The sequence below is a fragment of the Medicago sativa genome, chromosome 4 (genome assembly GCF_051527215.1).
Source record: "Medicago sativa cultivar Bolivia chromosome 4, Bolivia_mono, whole genome shotgun sequence".
Lineage (NCBI taxonomy): Eukaryota > Viridiplantae > Streptophyta > Magnoliopsida > Fabales > Fabaceae > Medicago > Medicago sativa.
In genome coordinates this window covers 75249105-75268901 of record NC_140752.1, presented here as the reverse complement: position 1 = coordinate 75268901, position 19797 = coordinate 75249105, and the positions used below count along the sequence as shown (strand labels likewise).

The following is a 19797-nucleotide window of genomic DNA, read 5'->3' as shown; positions in this document are numbered from 1 at the left end:
TGATTGATTTGCAGAATTTTTTTTGGCTTCTTCCCAAACAGCTCTTTTCTTCCCCAACGTATCTGTCTTCCCCAATTGTATAAAATTGGAACCCTAATTAAACAATATGCAATCTACATTCTAATTAAATGGGAATATGGGAAAAAACTGTTATTAAAGTCGAACTTCATCTTCAAGCTCCAACTTTAATGGTGATGAAAAGAGGTTGAAGATGATTCAGAAATGTAACCTTCAAATACATCCCTAAGTAATATTAAAAACCATCAAATAAGTCCCTGAATTTTTTAATCATATATCAAACAGATCCTTGAAATTACATAACACACAAATTGAAACTGAAATATTATATAGGCAAAAGGCATAGGTCATAAGTCATAAGTCTGAGAAATTACATAGGCAAAAGCAACCCAATTTTGAGGCATTATGCTGGTAGATTATCCTTTCAAGTGACTCATGTTAATATGACTGATAGCTTCACTGTTGATCTGGAAAAACATTCATGCTCATGCAATTTCTGGGAATTAGTTGGAATACCATGCCGGCATGCAGTCTCGGCAATTCATAAAAAGGTTGACGACCCTGTCAACTATGTGCAAAGGTATTACCATAAAGATACTTATAAGAAATGATATGAAGAAGGAATCACACCTATCAATGGGCAAAATAAATGTAAAATTGTGCAAAACTGCGCAGAATTATGCATAAAAATGTGCAGAAATTGTATGCAAAACTGCGCAGAATTATGCGTAAAAATGTGCAGATTTTGATGATTATCTACGTGCAGAATTTGTATGTAAATGGTGCAAAATTCGTGTGTAAAACTGCGCAGAATTTGTGTGTAAAACTATGCAGAACTATGTGCAAAACTGTGCAAAATTGTGTTACATTATCTGATATGGCTCATGTAAAATATTTTCTTATGCATTATTGTGTTCATATTATTTCAGGGGAGACCTAAAGGATTAAAAAATATCAATTCTAAAGGCATAACACAGGTAAAAAAAGGCCAAGACAGTGCCTAATCCTGCTGCCAATGAAACTCCTCAAGCTATGTCCAAGTTTAATGGTGATGAAAAGAGGTTGAAGATGATTCAGAAATGTAACCTTCAAATACATCCCTACTTAATATTAAAAACCATCAAATAAGTCCCTGAATTTTTTAATCATATATCAAATAGATCCTTGAAATTACATAACACACAAATTTACTGCTAGTAGTAGTTCACACATACATCACTCATGACATGATACACCTAGAAAGAGATAGAAAAAGGAAAGGTAGCGCAGACGTATCACGTAGTAGCAAGTAAAGCAAAGCATATGCATTAACATAACTAGTTTTGATTTGACTTTGAAAAAGTCATTCATCCAACTCATTCATATTCATTCATCACTCAACACACAACACAACAACACTACCCAACCAACACAACTCATTTTCTATCCTCAACCAAACATACTTAACCTCAATTAATCATTTGATTATTGCTTAATGGCTTTAGAGTTGCAAGCTTTGAATTCTTCTCCAACAGGAGCTACTAACGAAAAAATCATGCTCTCACAAAGCAACACCAATGAAAAAATCAACATCTCTGAATCTCATCACCAAATCGAATCATCATCTTCACAGCAACAACAACCGTTGCAGTCGCCGCCATCACCAGTGAAGTTGAACCACAAGTGCAGTGTTTGCGACAAAGCTTTTCCATCTTATCAAGCACTTGGTGGTCACAAAGCCAGCCACCGTAAATCTTCATCAGAAGCACCAACATTTTCCTCTTCATTACCAACGTCAGAATCGCCGGAGATGATGATGATTTTGGAGGGGTGAGAATGGAGAAATTTTTAGCGGGAAGGAGAAGGTTCAAGGATGTGTTTGATGGTTCTGACTGAAATGTGAAGAAGGAGGAATATGTAATGCAGGGGCAAAATGGGAAAAGCAGGAAAAAAATAAACTGAAAAGTGAAAAATGAACTTTTTCCAAATCAATCAAATTAGTCCCAGAACACGTGGCTTCCTTCTTGCCACGCGTACAAGACAACACAGCATGCAAGGCGACATGTCAGCATGGCTAACAGAGCACTTTGACGGAGGGACCTTTTTGATCGACGTTTGACAAATTCAGGGACTAATTAGAAATTTCGTATAATTGAGGGACTAAGTTGGCCGACGCGTGAAAATTCAGGGACTAATTTGATGGTTTACTCAAAAAACAATACTAGTACTCCCTCCGTCTCAATTTAACTGAGCTAGTTGAGCTTTTCACACAGATTAAGAAAAGTGTATAAATGAAAGAGAGAGAAAAATGGTTTTGAGTGTCTTTGTCAAGTATTTGTGTATTCTTCTTTATCACAAATGTAAAGTAGAATAGTACTATTAATTAGAGTTATAATTGGGAAAAAGTAATTAATATTGTATTGAAAACTGAAATGGGTCAAGATTCCTGGGACAATATTTTTCTACAAATGACTCAGTTATTACGGGACGGAGAGAGTATTAAATTAAAGTTACCAAATAAATTGGAAAAAGTGCAAAAGAATAAAGTCAAAGTTAAATTAATTACGGTACTTTATGACAAATTTTATGATACACAGATTACACAAGTATTGCACCATACACACACTTGTTTCTATCGTGAGATTATTAAGTTTTGTCTTGAATTAAATATGATATGATGCTACTTATTCATTCAATGGTCGAAAAATAAATTTGTGAATGGTACAAAATTAATTTACTTTATGAACATTAGACAAAACCAATAATTATATTTTATAAAAAGATAATATTTAGTTTATAGCACCAAATTATTACGTGGAATTTCTTAAGATGTAAAATTATGCAATTTTAACATATAATACTTTCATTATATCATTTTTTTGGATTATCATGATATATGTACAAGTTTTCACCGTCGTTTAACAATGACTAATCACTGTTGAGAAACTTGTGAAACATAAGGTAAGTTCTCTTCTTCCACCTGAATTTTCTCTCTACGTAGAGCAAGAAACTACTTGAACCAACCTTTTGTTCTTTCATTTTCTTATTAATATTAAGTGAGACTTTTGCAAGTTGTAAAATAATGCAAAGATTAAAAATAATAATTTATGTGAAGGAAGTATAGAAGAATATTAACGGGGTTTCTTTCACCATGTTGCACATGCCTTTAAAAAATGTAAACCCCACTTTGATATTCTGAGAGACTTTTGTGTTTAGAATTTTTCCAAATTAACAAAGGAGTATTGTCATTTCTTTTTTGGTCGGACTCATTTATGGGGATCATCGTGTGGCAAGGCTTCTATGATGAGTATGAAATGAATATCATGATATTCCAAACACACAAAAAATGAAAATCATGATGGAGGAAAAAGTTGTTTTGTTTAGTTTGCAACTTGTTGACTTGACTAAGGTTTCGTTCTCATTAATTTGTCATTATGTTGATAGAGAGACAAACACAAAATAACGAACGAGACTGCACATCGGTTTCCTCCTTCCCACCACTATCCCTCACGTCATTATATTTACAACACTCCACCCAATTTAAGTAATTTCACAAGTCTTTGGGGTCAATTTCGACAATGCAACATATTGCATGACTCCACACACACCAGTCTCCATTTTATTCTCTTTCACGCATTCATCTATTCATTCATCTATTCATTCATCAAACCCCCTTGTTTAAAGAAATACAAATTTTTTGGATGCATTATTTGTCTCATTTTTATAAAAACACTCTTTGAAATTATTTGTTATTCATTATCGTTTTTTTGTTTTATTCCCACCTTTTTATAAACAAATAATTATTGTGATAATTTATCAGGACAAAGTCTTCATTGAAAGACACTTGTCAATAAATTGAAGAATAGTTTGGATAAAAAGTAACAAACTACGTACAATTTTATTGTTTTAACTAAATTAACCAATTCTTAGTTGAGAGTAATTTAGTTTAGGAACTCTTACTGCACCTCTAACAAGAAGTTTTTTAGTTTAGACATTAAATTTTTGAACCCATTTTCCGGTAGTTTGCCATTGCAAATTGAAACCCTCCTATTAGTTGCCACATACATCCGTGTAACCATACCTTCCGTAAGCAAGTCATTCTTAGAGTAGAGAGAGTGTCAACAATGAAGAAAAAGAGGAGAAAAATTAGATGTAGAGGAGAGAGATTGTTCAATATGGGTTAAGCAATTTTTTTTTTTTAAGAAATCAAAATGGAATAATATTAAACCACAAAGCTATCCCTCAAGCACAAGGTGTGCCAGAGAAATAGTCAATAATTACATCAATGTTGAACCAAATGAAAAATAGACAACATGACCGCTAACCATTACCCAAACAATGAAAAGGGTTTTGGCTCCAATCATGAAATTTATATTGAAAAGAAACAGAATGAGCTTTAAACCACGAGAAGGAAAGAAACTTAATATTTTCTAACAACTGATGCATTGTGCTTTCTAAAGCACGAAATAGTCGCACATTCCTTTCCTTCCAAATTACCCAAATACTTGCAAACCAAAGTAAGTGCATAAAAGAGCATCTAGATATAGCAAAACCTGAAGAGATACGAAACTGAAGATAATGATCCGAAATAGTTAGAGGGTTTACCGAAGAAACACCTAACCAATGTCAGACAAGATACCAAACCTGCCCAAACACATCACAATGTAAAAAAATATGATACGCCGATTCAGTCAAACCGCAACCAGAAACACATCCCCGAGCATCTTCCTGCATGATATTCCTTCGAAACAAATTATCTTTTGTTGGTAATCTGTTCCGAAGCAGACGCCAAACAAACACAGACACCTTCAGCGGGACATCTTTCCTCCAAATACTAGGCACACCCTTTAAAGCTGCAGGAGGCTTGACAATCCTATCGGCCATAAGAGAATGGTATGCTCCTTTGACTATATAACCTGCTACTGGATCCGGCACCCAAGACCAAGCATCAAATTTGTTAACCTACGACACAAAAGACAATAAAAGTAACCTACACTCCACTAACTGTTCCTCCTCCCAGGCCCAAAGTCTCCTCCTCCACTTCCACGCCTCACCACCCTCATCCCATCCCAATTGGAACATTTGAGCTACGGTTAGTAATTTATTATCTGACAACTCAAATAACCGACGAAAGCGAACCTGCAGAGGAGTCTCCCCAACCCACCTATCCAGCCAAAAAAAGGTGTCTGCACCGTTTCCGACCTTTAATCTAACATTGTCCGGAAACCAAGTTCCCACCACCGATCTTACCCCATCCCGCATACCAGCGATTTCCTTCCACCACACCGAACCATCCCTACCCCCAGCCTGGATACGCCCCCCCCCCCCCCCCCCCCCCCCCACACACTATACCATGCCTATTAGCCAACACATGAAACCAAAGCCCTTGTCTCTCCATCATCACCCTCCAACACCACTTGCCTAATAAAGCTAAATTAAACTCCCTAATACTCCTTACCCCCAAACCTCCAACCTCCTTCTCCAAACATATAGTATTCCAATCAATCCAAGAAATTTAAAATTGCATCGGAGATGAGATGCGGTATATTTAATTTTGTGTTAACCTTCCCATCAGTCTAGAGTTTGATTATGAGGTAAGTATAATCTTGTCAATAATTGTTCCACTCAGAAATCGAGTTCAAATTCTTTCGGACGATTGATCCTTTAGTAAAATGCATTAATCACTTGAACTCAATCATTTTTTTAAAACTAAATTAGTTCAACGAAACCGACACCGAAAAGAATCAACCTTAAGACTATCATAAAGAACACACTCTAAACTATGAGGAACACACTCAAGTGGGTTGTCCCTTGAACTCAATCATTTAGTTGATGAGATGCAGTACTGCTTAAATATGAGTTGGCATGCTAGAATCTAACTAAAAATGGGGGAACAAGTAACAACAATGAAAAGTTGATTATTGAAGTTGTTCTAATATTTTGAGAAAGAGGAAGTAATATACTCCCTCCGTTTCAAAATGAGTGTCGTTTTAGGTGTTTACACATATATTAAGAAATGCAATGATTAAAAGAAAGAGAATGGTTATTTTACCAAATTATCCTTATTAACTATTGGTTAGTTTTAAAAGTAATACTTTGGAAGTAGTGTACAGAGTATTAATTGGAGGGTACAATTGAAAAGAAAAAGTTATTATTGCATTGGAAACTGAAAGTGACATTCATTTTGAAACAAATTTTTTTGGCTAAAGCGACACTCATTTTGAAACGGATGGAGTATATATTTTTTTTTGACAAAAGGAAGTAATATATTATTCCATTTAAAAGTCCCTCCCGCCGTCCCATATTATACACATAATTATAATATTATACGTGTATCATTCTCAATTTTATTATATATTGTACGATGCATTCATTTTAATAATTAACAGTCATGCTTTGATAAAGTTGTTAGACACTTTTTTTTTTTTTTTTCTTTTGGTACAAAAGAGGGCCAAAGCCCACTTATTCATGTAGTAAGTTGTTAGACACTTAATTAGACTTTTAATTTATTTACATTCTTTTTAAACAAAAAAAGAAAAAAGAAAAAACTTAAAGTGACATTTAATATGTAATTGATGGAGTCACTGTTGATGTAGTAGACTTTTTTTTGTACAAATTAGAAGACTTTTAAGACTTATAGATAAGGGGAAAATATTTACAAATATAAAAGTTATATACGTGAAAGATAGGAGAAGATTGCAGGCATAGCATAGGTTTAGTTTTATCTTTCTTTCATCTATCTAAAGCGTGGACTTTAATACTTTTTGCTGAATTTGATAATTCAGATCAAAAGAGAATCATTTGTGACACAAAACAAAGAAGTTTGAAAGAGTTTTATTTGTTTAGTTCATTCATTCATTTGCTTCGTGATCAATATTAATCAATAAAGTTGTGAATGGTTGGAGGTGGAAATGGAGAGTGGCCTTCAGGTGGGGGGTTTAGTCCAGGTCCCATGACTTTGCTTTCCAACTTGTTTGGTGACAACGATGACTGCAAGTCTTTCTCGGAGCTCCTCGCTGGCGACACGTTGGATGTGGAGCATGGAGGAGGAGGAGGAGGAGGAAGAGGTGGTGGTGGCTTGTCACCGTTGGCCATGTTCACTTCTCCACCTCAGGTAATATATACTTTATTGCTTGTCTTTGTTTCATTTTTTGCTTCCATAGAGTCAAGTCAACGGTAATCCACCATATGACCCCTTAAGCTCGATGAAATTAAAAAGTTACACCTATCTCATTCTCTAAATATAGGACTGATTAAAACTCATAATAATTTTTCTTAAAAAAAAAAACTAACAAGAATTTTCCTGAAAAAAAAATTCGTAGTTGTATTATTTTTGTTAATAATTAAACAGTATATTGGTTGGTTTTTTAAGTGTACAATTTCCAAGAAAGATATCACTCATTTTTATTTTTTATTATAGTATTTATTGCTCACGAAAAGGAGGTAATTAAGAGTGATTTAACAAATAAAAAATTAATTCAATTAATTTTTTTCGAAAAAGTGTTATAAAAAAATTAAGAATTAAGTAAATTTTTCAAAAGTATTTTAAGAAAAAGTGTTATAAACGTTCTCCTAAAAAAAGGAATAAACATATGAATTTTTTGTAAAAAAAAAAAAAATATGGTTTTTAATGGTAGATAGAATCTTTAGAATAAATTCAAATGTTAAATAAATTTTACCTATAAAGTATCAGTATCCGACCAAACTCAAAGATACCTAAGAATTTTTGAATTTATCCAAAAAGAATTACTTAAGTATTTAGTGAACTGAAAAACAATAGTACTTGCTTTATGTAATTATAGTCATTCAATCTTCTTACAAAAGAAAGTACTTGATCTCAAGTTTCATTTTGGAGTCTAAATGATCAAGTGCTTTCTGGCTACTACTATATATGCTTCAATTAGGATAAGGCATGCACATTTGATTAGCTAAGTTAGGAGTTACTGCACATCTGATTGGAATTGGAATATTAAACAAGGATGAATGAAATACACGAAATCAAAAGATACCTTGGAAGTTTGGATTAAATTAAATTAAGTGATGCAGCAAAATTCAACAACTATTTATTTGGCTGGTTAACATAATCACTCTAAATTTGAATTGAAGTGTTTTTTGTTTCCTTATTCTCCCAACAGCAAGCACTAGCACAAGCCTACTCAAATGCTCAAGTCCAATCTGAACATCCATTTTCTGCATCATTAGTACCCAACAGTACCTCATTGACACAAGTTCCATCAATAACACTCAATAACATTGCACAACAGCTGATACCAAACTCTGTTGAGTATTCTTCTAACTCAGAACAAAGACTACAGAAGTCTTCTTCTGTGAATGTTGATAAGGCTAATGACGACGGATACAACTGGAGGAAGTATGGACAGAAACAAGTGAAAGGTTGCGAGTTTCCTCGAAGTTATTACAAGTGCACACATCCAAGTTGTCTTGTGACGAAAAAAGTTGAACGCGATCCTGTAGATGGTCATGTAACTGCAATTATTTATAAAGGAGAGCACATTCATCAACGCCCACGTCCTAGCAAGCTCACAAACGACAATTCAAGCGTGCAACAAGTTTTGTCAGGAACAAGTGACAGTGAGGAAGAAGGAGATCATGAAACTGAAGTAGATTATGAACCTGGTCTCAAGAGAAGGTAAGGGTTAAAAATTCGTAAAACTGTTCTTGTTACGATTAATCTATTAGTTTTGAGATTAATTTTGATGCACCGTTAGTGTAATTTTTTTAAAACTGTCAATCAATCACAATATAAAAAGTATGATTGATCGACAATATAAAAAGTATTTACACTATCGATAAAAAGTATTTTTTTTAATAACCAAACAGCTATGAATTATGATTGATCGACAATATAAAAAGTATTTACACTATCGATACATATCAATCAAATAATGCATTTAGTTTTATGTGATGATGTTAGGAGTTTTTTGATTCTGCAGAAAAACAGAAGCCAAACTCCTGAATCCAGCCCTTTCACATAGGACTGTCTCAAAGCCTAAAATCATTGTGCAAACAACAAGTGATGTGGATCTCTTGGAGGATGGATATAGATGGCGCAAATATGGGCAGAAAGTTGTCAAAGGCAACCCATATCCAAGGTGATTACATATATACATCTACTTAATTATGTAGGGTCGAACAATTTAGTCCCTAAAGTTGTATCACTAATTTACTTGAGCAGCAAAAATGTATCACAAATTTTGTGTCTGAAGTTGCAGGAGTTGAGCAATTTAATTTAGTCTTTGAAACAAACGAAACTTTGAAATGATTCATGAAATTGAAAATCTTTCAATAACATTAGTCCACACATTCAAGACAATTTTAGTGACTAAACTCTATAATTTCAAGGTCAAGAATGTTGGTTCACTCTAATTGTTGATGACCATTAGGATTGTCTACTAGAGCTTTCAAAAAACTTTGTTCCCTCAGAAATGCTTAGTTACATTCATCATATTCAGATTATGCTACATAGTAAAATCACAGTATACTTATAGCATACAAACTTGAGATCCATGTTCTAGAAAAGATAGTGATGTGCATTCTTGTATCATAATGTAGGAGCTATTACAAATGCACAACTCCGGGTTGCAATGTTCGGAAGCATGTTGAGAGGGTTTCAACGGATCCTAAAGCTGTATTGACAACATATGAAGGAAAACATAATCATGATGTACCAGCAGCTAAGACTAACAGTCATAACCTTGCTAGCAATAATAGTGCATCACTGCTAAAATCACAAAATGAGATGCAGAATTTCAACAGAAGGGGTCAACATCAGCCTTCAGCAGTGGCACATCTAAGATTGAAGGAAGAGCATATATAAATATAATGTAGTTTTCATATTTTATACAAGATTGGAAGCATGTGTTACAACTCACAAGTAATCTTTAAGGTTTGATGCTCTTTTGTTTTTGAATGTGAGGCCAAAGTTTTGACCAAGGCCTATAAGTCCAATTTCTGGTATAGAAAAAGCAGCATTATAGATCATATGTGTGAGTGGTTAGTTCTACATTGTCTAAAAACGAGTGATATATACAAGAAATTTGATTCATATATCTTTATAGTTTTATTTTTTGGAGAAAATGTATTGGTCTGTTAGGAGTAATGGTCACCAAACTCCCCACCAAGTGGTATGCTTAGCTTGATGAAAGAGTGAGAGTGTATCTAGGTATAATGAATGGTGGCATGTTTGGCTTCATGGAGGATTATGAGTGAATTCAGGTGCAATGAACGTGTTGCTTTCGATGCTCAACAATATCGAAAAAGTTTGCGAAGGGAACATCGATCTTGGATGGTGAGAAAGTCTTACATATATACAAACACAAATAAAATTATTTAGGTACACACACAACAATGAAAAAAATTAAATGATAAATAAATTAGCCACATCATTCAACATCATTAAACCAATTTATCTTTAAAAAATAAGCATTTGTGTGATTGTGCCCAAACTTTTGGTATTTGGGTTTGTCCCTAAGCAAGACTTTCTCCTTGGATGGTTGTAACAACTGTGCAATTCACGTGCAGTTGTGAGATCCATATGATTTAAAAGATGAGAGAATTAGAAAAATAATCTTAAATTACTCCCTCTCTCACTATTTATAATCACCATTTGACCAAAAATTTGTCCTTAAATATAATTGTTTTTCTTCAAATTACTAGACGCATTTATTATTCTTTTTCCTAAACATACCCAATAATACTATTAATTTGTCGTAAAATATGAAAAGTCAAATTTAATACACATACAAATAAAAGACAATTTGATAATATTAACACACAAAACATATACATTAATTGCAATAATAAAAAATGTTAAAAAGCGAAGGGGATTGTATATAGCAAGGTTTATCACTTTCAGAATAGGAGAGTTATGTTTGACTTCCTCCATCCAAAAACAATCATTTCACATTAAAAAAAAATGGGTCATGCTAACTTGTGCCCTTAGGGCATATGTTAAGCAACCTAAAAAGAGCAATTTTGCATTGGAAAACATAATATGTCAACTTATAAGAAGTTCAATGCACAACTTTTGATATGTATATTTCTTAATGAGTATCTTAACATGTGCCCTTGAAGACACGAGTTAGCATTTGCCAAAAAAAGTATACAAGTGAAAGAGATAAAATAAAAAATAAATAAGATTTGAGTGTGCTTGTTAATAAGTGAAAAATATTGAATTGGAAATGATGAAATTAACATTAACTAGAGTAATTAGAAAAAAGGTAATCAAAAGTGAGAATTAAAGTGAGAATTATTGTGAAGTGAGAATTATTTTGAGAAAAAGAAAAATGGGTAAAAAGACAATTATTGTGAGACAGCGGGAGTACTTTTTATATACTCCATCCCTTACTCATTATAAGCAAATTTGACTTTTTTGGTTCATTCATTTAACGATGTATGTGGTTTATATTGTGGACCACATACATCATTAATTGAATGAATAAAAAGTTAAATTTGCATATAACTAGGAATGAAGGGAGCAGCGGCGGAGCCAAGATTTTTATAAAGCCCGGGCGAAAAAAAATTTGCAATACATTTATAGGGGTTTACATAAGAAATTGCAAGCAAATAATAAAAAATTTAAAGAAATTGCCCAATTTATAGGGGTTTATATAAGAAATTCAAGGGGATTTACATAAGAAATTGCAAAAAATTTGGGCCGGAGCCCGGACGGATGCCCTGGCTCGCCGGGCCTTAGAACCGCCCCTGGAAGGGAGTATTAACATTTTCCATATCAAATTGATAAAGAGCATTGTTAGCAAGACTCACTTTTGAACACTCTTAAACAAGTTTATACTAGTAATAACGAACGAGCAAAGTAAATACTCTATCTACAAAAGAGTAGAGATTAATTAATAAGAAAGTCATGAGAGAGAAACAAACGAAAGGAGTGGTTGTTGATTGACATTCACTCACAAAAGTAAAAGACAAGTAGAAACAAACAACCACCATTTGCAGTGTCCTCTTGCACCTGATTTGCCAATTTCAAAAAGGTAAACACTGCTTCAATTCTATAGGCAGCATAACCTAGATAAGAGAGAAAGTACTACTAAACAAAGGGTGTCTCATAAATAAACAAATGAGATAATTATAGCCATAGTCACGGAAAAAGAAAGTTCTACCAAACCCATGCTCACTCACGTTATGTCACAGATCCCTCACCTAAAGACATAGTACTAAAAAACAACAACATTTCAATAAACATCAAAATCTAGAATCAGACAAAGATTTTCTCTCTTCATTACTTTTCACACCCACCACCACTTCTTCAACATAAATCTCATTACTAGCTAAAAATCTTTGCTTTTCAATGTTGTGAGAAAGAAACAAAAGTTAAAATTATCTGCATTGTGTTTTTTTTTTTGTGCTGTTACTTCAAAAGCACAAGTATGAGGAAGCATGGATGGCAGCTACCTTACCATCCTCTTCAGGTAGCTATAAAGTTTCAATTTTTTTGCTTAAATTGTTTTTTTGTTAAGTGGGGTTTACTCATTTTGAAAATTTTATGTGAAGGTGGTGGCTATTGCTGTGATTTTAGCTCTTGGGTTTGCTTTCTATGTGTTCTTTGCTCCTTTTGTTGGAAAGAAGATGTATCAGTATATCGTGGTTGCTCTTTATACACCCCTGGTAGGAACACTAACCCCATCTTCCAATTTTCTACTGTGGTTTTTTTTCTCTTTCTTGTGATGTTTTCTAAGTTGGTTTGGTGGATGACATGATATGTGTGATTCTATTTGTTTCTTTGCTTTGTAGTTCATGAGTTTGATTATCCGGTATCAAAAATTGATTTTGAGTGAATTGATTCTATAAAATTGATTTTTGCTAAAAGTGAGTTGAAGTTAAAGTGATTATGCTTGGATAGATTCATGTAAAAGTGAGTTGAACAATAAATTTGAGTGTAAAAATCAATTCTAAAATCAAAAGCTCCAATCTCGGGCTTCAAAGTAGAATCAATCATGTAGGCAAAATAAATTTTACAGAGAGTAACCAAATTTGTCAAAATCAATTCAATACGTCTAGGATTAATTTTGGCTTCTCCAAAAATGGAACTGAACTTACTCTTAATTCGGCCTTTTGTCCTTGTTCGTTCTCATTGTGAGCCACTCTTTTTGGACTGTCATTCAGCTACAATGTTCTAGGTATAATAATTAATTACTACACTGGTGCTCCATTTTGTTAGCAAATCAGGCACCCTATCTTGATTTTCTTTTAGACTAAATTAAACCCTTTCATAAACAAAAAAGAGTAAACTAGACACTGTCAAACTGAGACATCTTAGTAGAACAAGGTAACTTTTGTTTCAAATAAATTGTTTATAATTAACCTTTATTTAGAATGAAAGGAATAAATGATAGCTAAGCATAAGCTTACCGTCTTTCAATCCCTTGTAACTTACTCTGCATCTAAACATACCCTAAATGATGAGCATCATCTTGTATTATTGAATGCCAATATTTTAGGGAAACAATGCAAATTGGAATAATGCCAAAACAAGTTAATTTTTTATTGTCGAAATCCACTGTAATAAGAATTTCTTACATTCTACCGGGTTTGGGGAGTATCACATTGGCCACAAGCATAAGTCCTTTAGACCCGATACGAGACTAATCTCCACTTGAATGCTTAAATCACAGTTCAAGACCCTCTACTCTTTCCCAAGATAGTATTTTGTGGACTCTGAACTGAAGTTCTCCTTCACAAGCTCAACACTCCTTTTAGTGGCGAGAGTTGAACATGTGACCTCCATATCACTCCTTAATGGAGCGAATTTGAGCTATTTTTTACTGAAAGCTACAGAAGTGTCTCTAATTATTAGTAGTACTACATTGATGTTATCCAACCTGACTGGATGGTGTTGAAACAATAAATATTTTTGATTCTACAGCTTTTGAAACTTAGCCTTTTCAAAGTTACAAATGATTGCCTGGGAAAAAATTTAGATTGTTGGTCAGGTGATTTCTTGTTAGTTTTAGATTTTCTTCCAATGTAGACAGCATAATATGTGGTATTATGTTCCAGGCAATCATCTGGAGACAACATAATTTTGTAGATCTTCATCTGTAGATCTTGTAAGTACATTTCGAGTTCAATACGCCCAAATGACTGGAGTAGTTACTTAGTTTTGTGTATTATATTTGGGTGGAAGACTGCCTAATATGTGGTGTTTGACAAGGATTTTATTGGTGAAGAACCGGTTCCAAAGTTGTCGTACTTATAGCTTCTTGTTATAATAATAATGCTTTCTGTTTTTGTAAAAAAACCATAAGGTGCAAGAAAAGGATCGAGAATTAGTTTAAACATGTATTGGGCACTAACAGGAATGTGTTAGGAAACGCCCCATTGATAAGATCTATACTAGCGCAGAGCACAGAGAGGCAATCAAGGGTATGGAATGATTAATGTAACAGATTGCACAAGAGGTAATAAAGGGAAATTCAGTGGTTTGTGTGATAGATTTCTAGTAAGGTAACCAAAGGGAATCAAGTGGAAAAATTGATATGTGGAGAAGATAGAGGCAGCGGAATAAGTAGAGGGCACTAAGGGAGAGTTCAGGGTCTCTTAAATACCGTAGAACTACCAATTTTGTAGTGTTTTGGATCCAGTTTCTAACAGAATGGCAAGACAAGTTGACTAGCTAACTTACGTTTTCCGTGATATGAGATATATGAAACCGATTAGCTGCCATTCATTTACACACTTAATTTGAAGAGCAATGTGCATAGATTGATTGTAATTTATTTGGTTCTTACCATATTTGGACCTTTTGAACTCAAAATGCGCTTTAATTTTCTGTGAGGGGAAAAACAAATTCTTGGAGACCATACCATATCACATGTCTCACAATTTAAATACCGTGAATTCATCATTCAAAATGACAGGGAAGTAAACAAAGATGTAAGTAAACCATAGGATTTAAGTGTGGTGGATGAAGTGGAGGGTTGTTTCAAGTGTTCTTTGCGATGACAAAATGGCTCCCAACCTTGAGTAAAATTTCACAGCATTACAGTGTTGCATCGAATTGAATGCTCGCTGCTAAAGAGTCGACAGGAAAACAAGCTTAATTTCCACAAATGAGAATGAGAACATTATCGTGGATGAGTGGAAACTCAAGAAGTACTCAAGCATAAGGATAAACTTAATGAGACATGTGAATGATCTGTAATGATGTATGAGATTGAATGCTAGGGGGCAAAAAGCTAGTAAAAAAGTAAGTTTGATGTTGAAGGAATGGTACGATGGATAAGTAGACACACATGAATAGATTAGGATTTCGGAATAAGTACATTAGAGAAAGTACGGGTATTACTTTCATTTCGTATTTGATATTTTTATTGAAGTAGGTTGATAGAGAGTCCATTTATTGTGGAAAAGTTGTAAAATCTTTCTTTAGATGATTTGAGCATGTATGAGAAGACTTATGAAAAACTCCAACAAGGAGAGTTGATTAGCAAAGGGTAGTCTGATAATTAAAAGTTGAATTAAATGTAGAAAAAAATGTTGGCCATACCATTGAGAATAATTTTAAATGTAGATGATTTTTCGTGTGGACAGTGTGGTATCGTTCGATTCATGTAGTTGATCCCCCATCCTAGTGATTGTTGTTCAAATTTGCCACCTCTAGAAGACAAGCCTTAGCAATAATGGCATAAAGCCACTATCCTCTGGAGCACAATACTCTTGAGTAACCAAGTATTATAAATAATAGTCTATGCTGCTATGCTCTTTCTAACATCCTCTAATGTTTCTTCCTTATGGTTATTCTGGCTTCCCCTGCTTTATATGACTATGCTAGGGCTGTTATTGCCTAACATCATTTTATTGTTTTTTAATGTGTTTGCAACAGAATGATTAGACATGAATGATTTTGTTATAGTAATTTTTATAAAAAAATAAAATCCCAAGAAGGGCATTATATCTTTTAGTGATATCTCACCTCTTGCCAGATTACTGCTGTTTTTGGACTCTATATCTGGTGTGCTGCATCAGATCCATCGGATCCTGGGGTTTTTAACTCCAAAAAGTATCTGAAAATTCCAGACAGTAAAATGGGTTTTGGGTTAAAGAGTTCTAAATTAGGTGAAGAGTCAACTCCATCAATGCATGATGCAAAGGCTTCAACAGTTGGAGGAAATTCCATGGATAATGAAACATTCGGGACAGGAGGAAATATGAAAGATAATTCTCATTCAGCAGAGAAGGCAAATTCATCATCTTCTTGTTTATCCCGTTTCCTCTTGGTATGCTCTCCTTGTGCTTATATCTGCCGCTGCTCTGGTTCAAGCAAGGAATCTTCTGATAAGCAAACCAGTGAAGATGGCATGTTCTATTGCAGTTTGTGTGAAGTTGAGGTGTGTTGAAGCTTTTTAACTAGAAACCTATTTTGCCTCTGTTGGAGGACTTGACTCCGAAATTACATGTGAAAAGACGATTTTATATCAAAATTAGTGCATGCCGAATTTCACTATCACCTTCTGTGTCATATTGTTGCAGGTCTTCAAATACAGCAAGCACTGTAGAGTCTGCGACAAGTGTGTAAATCACTTTGATCATCATTGCCGAGTATGATTATCTGATTTCTCATTTCTTTACTCGATGTTTGGCATATGTTCTGAATGACTGTTGTTTCCTGAGTTTTGCAGTGGCTGAACAACTGTATTGGGAAGAGGAACTATAGGCAATTTTTCACCCTGATGATTGCTGCTATGCTCTTGGTAAGCACTTATGTATTGCTTATCATTGACACGGCTAAACCTGTCCTTTTTATTTTACTTTATAAGTTCTGCAGCTATGTTATTTAGGAATAATGTGCAAACAAAACAATAAATACGAATCCGCTCTAGATCACCGGCATTTGTGCAACCTTGCTCATTGTGAATTTTAGAAAACAAAGTCAATATTTTTGGAAATGCTAAAAAGTCTTCACCATTTTTGAAAATGTCAATGTAACTCACAACCTACATATGGTAATGAAAATGAAAAATGAGCATATGGTGAATTGGTGGCAGTGAGAAGAATGCGGCTAATAAACTCATAAAAAGAAAATGAAAACTCAATATTTTCAGGAAGTAAATAGGCTTTAGTCTCCCAATGAAATTGCAAACCTTTTTCTATTTGAACCATCCCATAACCTAAAAAACACTTCAAGTAAGAACTCTTATTTGCAAGCTCCTTTCATTTCGATTAACTATCAACAGGTCAATGTTTTATGAACCTTGGGTTTCGGGGTTGCAGTTTATTCTTCAATGGTCAACTGGAATGCTTGTGCTCATTTGCTGTTTTGTTGAGAGGAAGCAATTTGCTATGGAAATCTCCTCTAAGTTGGGAAGCAGTTTCTCTATGGCTCCCTTTGTTATTGTTGTGGTGCGCATTTCTCCCCCTTGTGTGTAATACGTGATTACTTATTTACTTATTTTTCTGACATATGAATTTAGCTTTTCTCTTTTTGTTTGACATTTCCATTTGATTGATGAAAATCATTGATGCCATTTCCAGTTACAATTATTCCTACATGTGAACAACATCTTCTTTGTTCCTTTTCATTTTTCAGTCTGCCTGTACTATTCTGGCTATGGTTGCTACATTACCTGTTGTTCAGCTTTTCTTCTTTCATATCCTCCTCATTAAAAAGGTAAGATAATATGTTTTCCTGTTGAAAAATACAAGTTTATATCATAACTCATATTTAACAACAATAACATCATCAATGCTTAATGTTATGGTTTTTACGACTGACTCAGGGACTCAGCACATATGATTACATTGTGGCTATGAGGGAACTGGAGCAAGAGCAGGAGCAGCTAGGAGTTGGAGGCCATCAAAGTCCCCAAATGTCAACCGTTAGCTCCTTTACTGCATTGAGCAGTGTAAGCTCCTTCAATGCTTTACATCGTGGAGCATGGTGCACACCCCCACGCATGTTCCTTGAGGATCAGGTAACATACTCTCAAGCAAGACATGCTTTCTTGTATTACAGGATTTCTTTTTCTTCCTAAAATGCCTTTAGTTAGACGACTTTCGTGCAATAACACTGCTGCATGTGGATTGTAGTCATGCGAATTTCTTGAGCATTTGCATGCATATAGAATCGTTTGTTATTAAGATTTGCATTGACGAATTTGATACTTGACTGATCAACATATCATTAATAGTATTGCATATCAACTTTGGAATTTTTTGTAGCTTTCTTGGATGGTTTGTGACAGTATGTGCATATTATGCAAGAAATATCTTCTTACCTACTCTTAGGAAAACAAAATTTATCAACTATTAAGACTGCTATATCTGAATTCTGTTGTTTTTGGATTATTTTAGTACTGTTATGTAAGCAAGGGAACAACAAAATGTAATTTGTCATTGGATAGCATGATCTCATTTTTTTCGCTTATTTTATTTTGTATGTTCTTTCTTGGACTTACTAATCATCACCTGCTTTGTTTTTTCCTGCTCTTTTTTTTTTTTTTTTTGTGGGTGGGACACTGTTATAGTTTGACGTAGTGCCCACGGAAACAGGTTCCGTGAGTTCACTAGGAAAGAGGTCACTGAGAGAAGAGCCACTGAAGAAAAAGAATTCTGGAGCAGTTAAAATTAGTCCTTGGACATTGGCGCGACTAAATGCAGAAGAGGTTGCTAAGGCAGCTGCTGAAGTAAGAAAAAAATCCAAAATTCTGCAGCCTGTGGTAAGACATGACCAGGCTTCCAGGCTGGAACCAGGCAGCAGTTTTGGTAGCAGTGGCCGAAGAATGGTTCCCACGATTGACAACAATAAAAAGCATGAAAATAAGCGCATTTACCTTCCTGCTGACATATCTATGGAATCCATGGCAAAAGTTTCTTCCAATAATACCAATATGGGATTCAATGGAAGGTCTGGGTTTGCCCCTCCTCATTTACGTAGTGCATTTCAAACAAGCCAAGCGATGTCAAGCTCAGCTGGCATTGTTCCGTCATCTCCTGAGAGCAGTTTGGACTCTCCTGATATCCGCCCTTTTCAGGCATCGAGAGCTGAAGAAGCAAGACATCTTGCAGGTCTTTCAGCTGCTGGTGCTGAAGCTCTCAAGGAAACTTCACTGTCAAGGTCAACTAGTGATGGGTATGAGGCCTCCGGTGGGGAAGATAGTGACCAGGTTCCCAGTAGGGTTGTTCAGAGAATTTCAGATTTGAGTAGTTTGCTTTTCAGAGCTGATCAGGATGAGAGGGCTTTTAGGCCTACAGTGTCATCCAACATGAGTCATGGCAGACACTAGGAAGTTGTGACCACCAACTTAGATGCACAATAAGACAACTATCTTTCTGACTATTTAGATGAGAATTGTTCAGTTTTTGATTTGTGAGGTGGAGGTACTTCAACATTCAGTTGCCATCATCTTCTTTGCCATCATCTTCTTTTGATGTTCTTATTGTTAAACGATGCTCCGGAGTTTTGGAGGGCATGAAGATTAGGTGCTACTAACTGATGTACAAAGCTGTATGTCAATAGTAACTTACACGGTTCAGCTTCCTGCTGCATTGCGATTGCTGCTGCTAAGTTGCTATTTTGTTAATTTTTCTATTCAGTTATGGTACCTCATGGTTGGGCAGAATGGTTTGTTACTTCCATGAAGAAAACCAGAAATATCTGTTTTAGGAAGAATGCTTTTTCCTTACCCCTCTAAATGTTGTTAAAATCATTGATGATAAAACATTATGACGTCGTTTGATTCATGTAGCTGACTCTACTTAATAAGATAATGTTTGGCTGTTGTTATATTAGATTCAGAATCAAGGTCTGAATTATGTTTGAGA

General features: G+C 34.6%; 2 protein-coding genes across 2 annotated transcripts; both read left to right on the top strand.

Moving 5' to 3' along the window:
- The first annotated feature begins 6639 nt into the window (after positions 1-6639).
- LOC146931899 (putative WRKY transcription factor 3) lies at positions 6640-10065 on the top strand. Its single transcript, XM_085703476.1, has 4 exons — positions 6640-7111; positions 8133-8647; positions 8952-9110; positions 9571-10065. The coding sequence occupies exons 1-4, from the start codon at positions 6893-6895 to the stop codon at positions 9833-9835; spliced, it is 1158 nt and encodes a 385-aa protein (XP_085559602.1). The 5' UTR covers positions 6640-6892; the 3' UTR covers positions 9836-10065.
- A 2122-nt stretch (positions 10066-12187) lies between these two features.
- Positions 12188-19764, top strand: LOC146931898 (putative protein S-acyltransferase 22). The gene is made up of 9 exons (XM_085703475.1): positions 12188-12446; positions 12529-12642; positions 15960-16364; positions 16507-16575; positions 16656-16727; positions 17248-17376; positions 17564-17644; positions 17754-17948; positions 18501-19764. The coding sequence occupies exons 1-9, from the start codon at positions 12405-12407 to the stop codon at positions 19257-19259; spliced, it is 1866 nt and encodes a 621-aa protein (XP_085559601.1). The 5' UTR covers positions 12188-12404; the 3' UTR covers positions 19260-19764.
- The last annotated feature ends 33 nt before the right edge of the window (positions 19765-19797 follow it).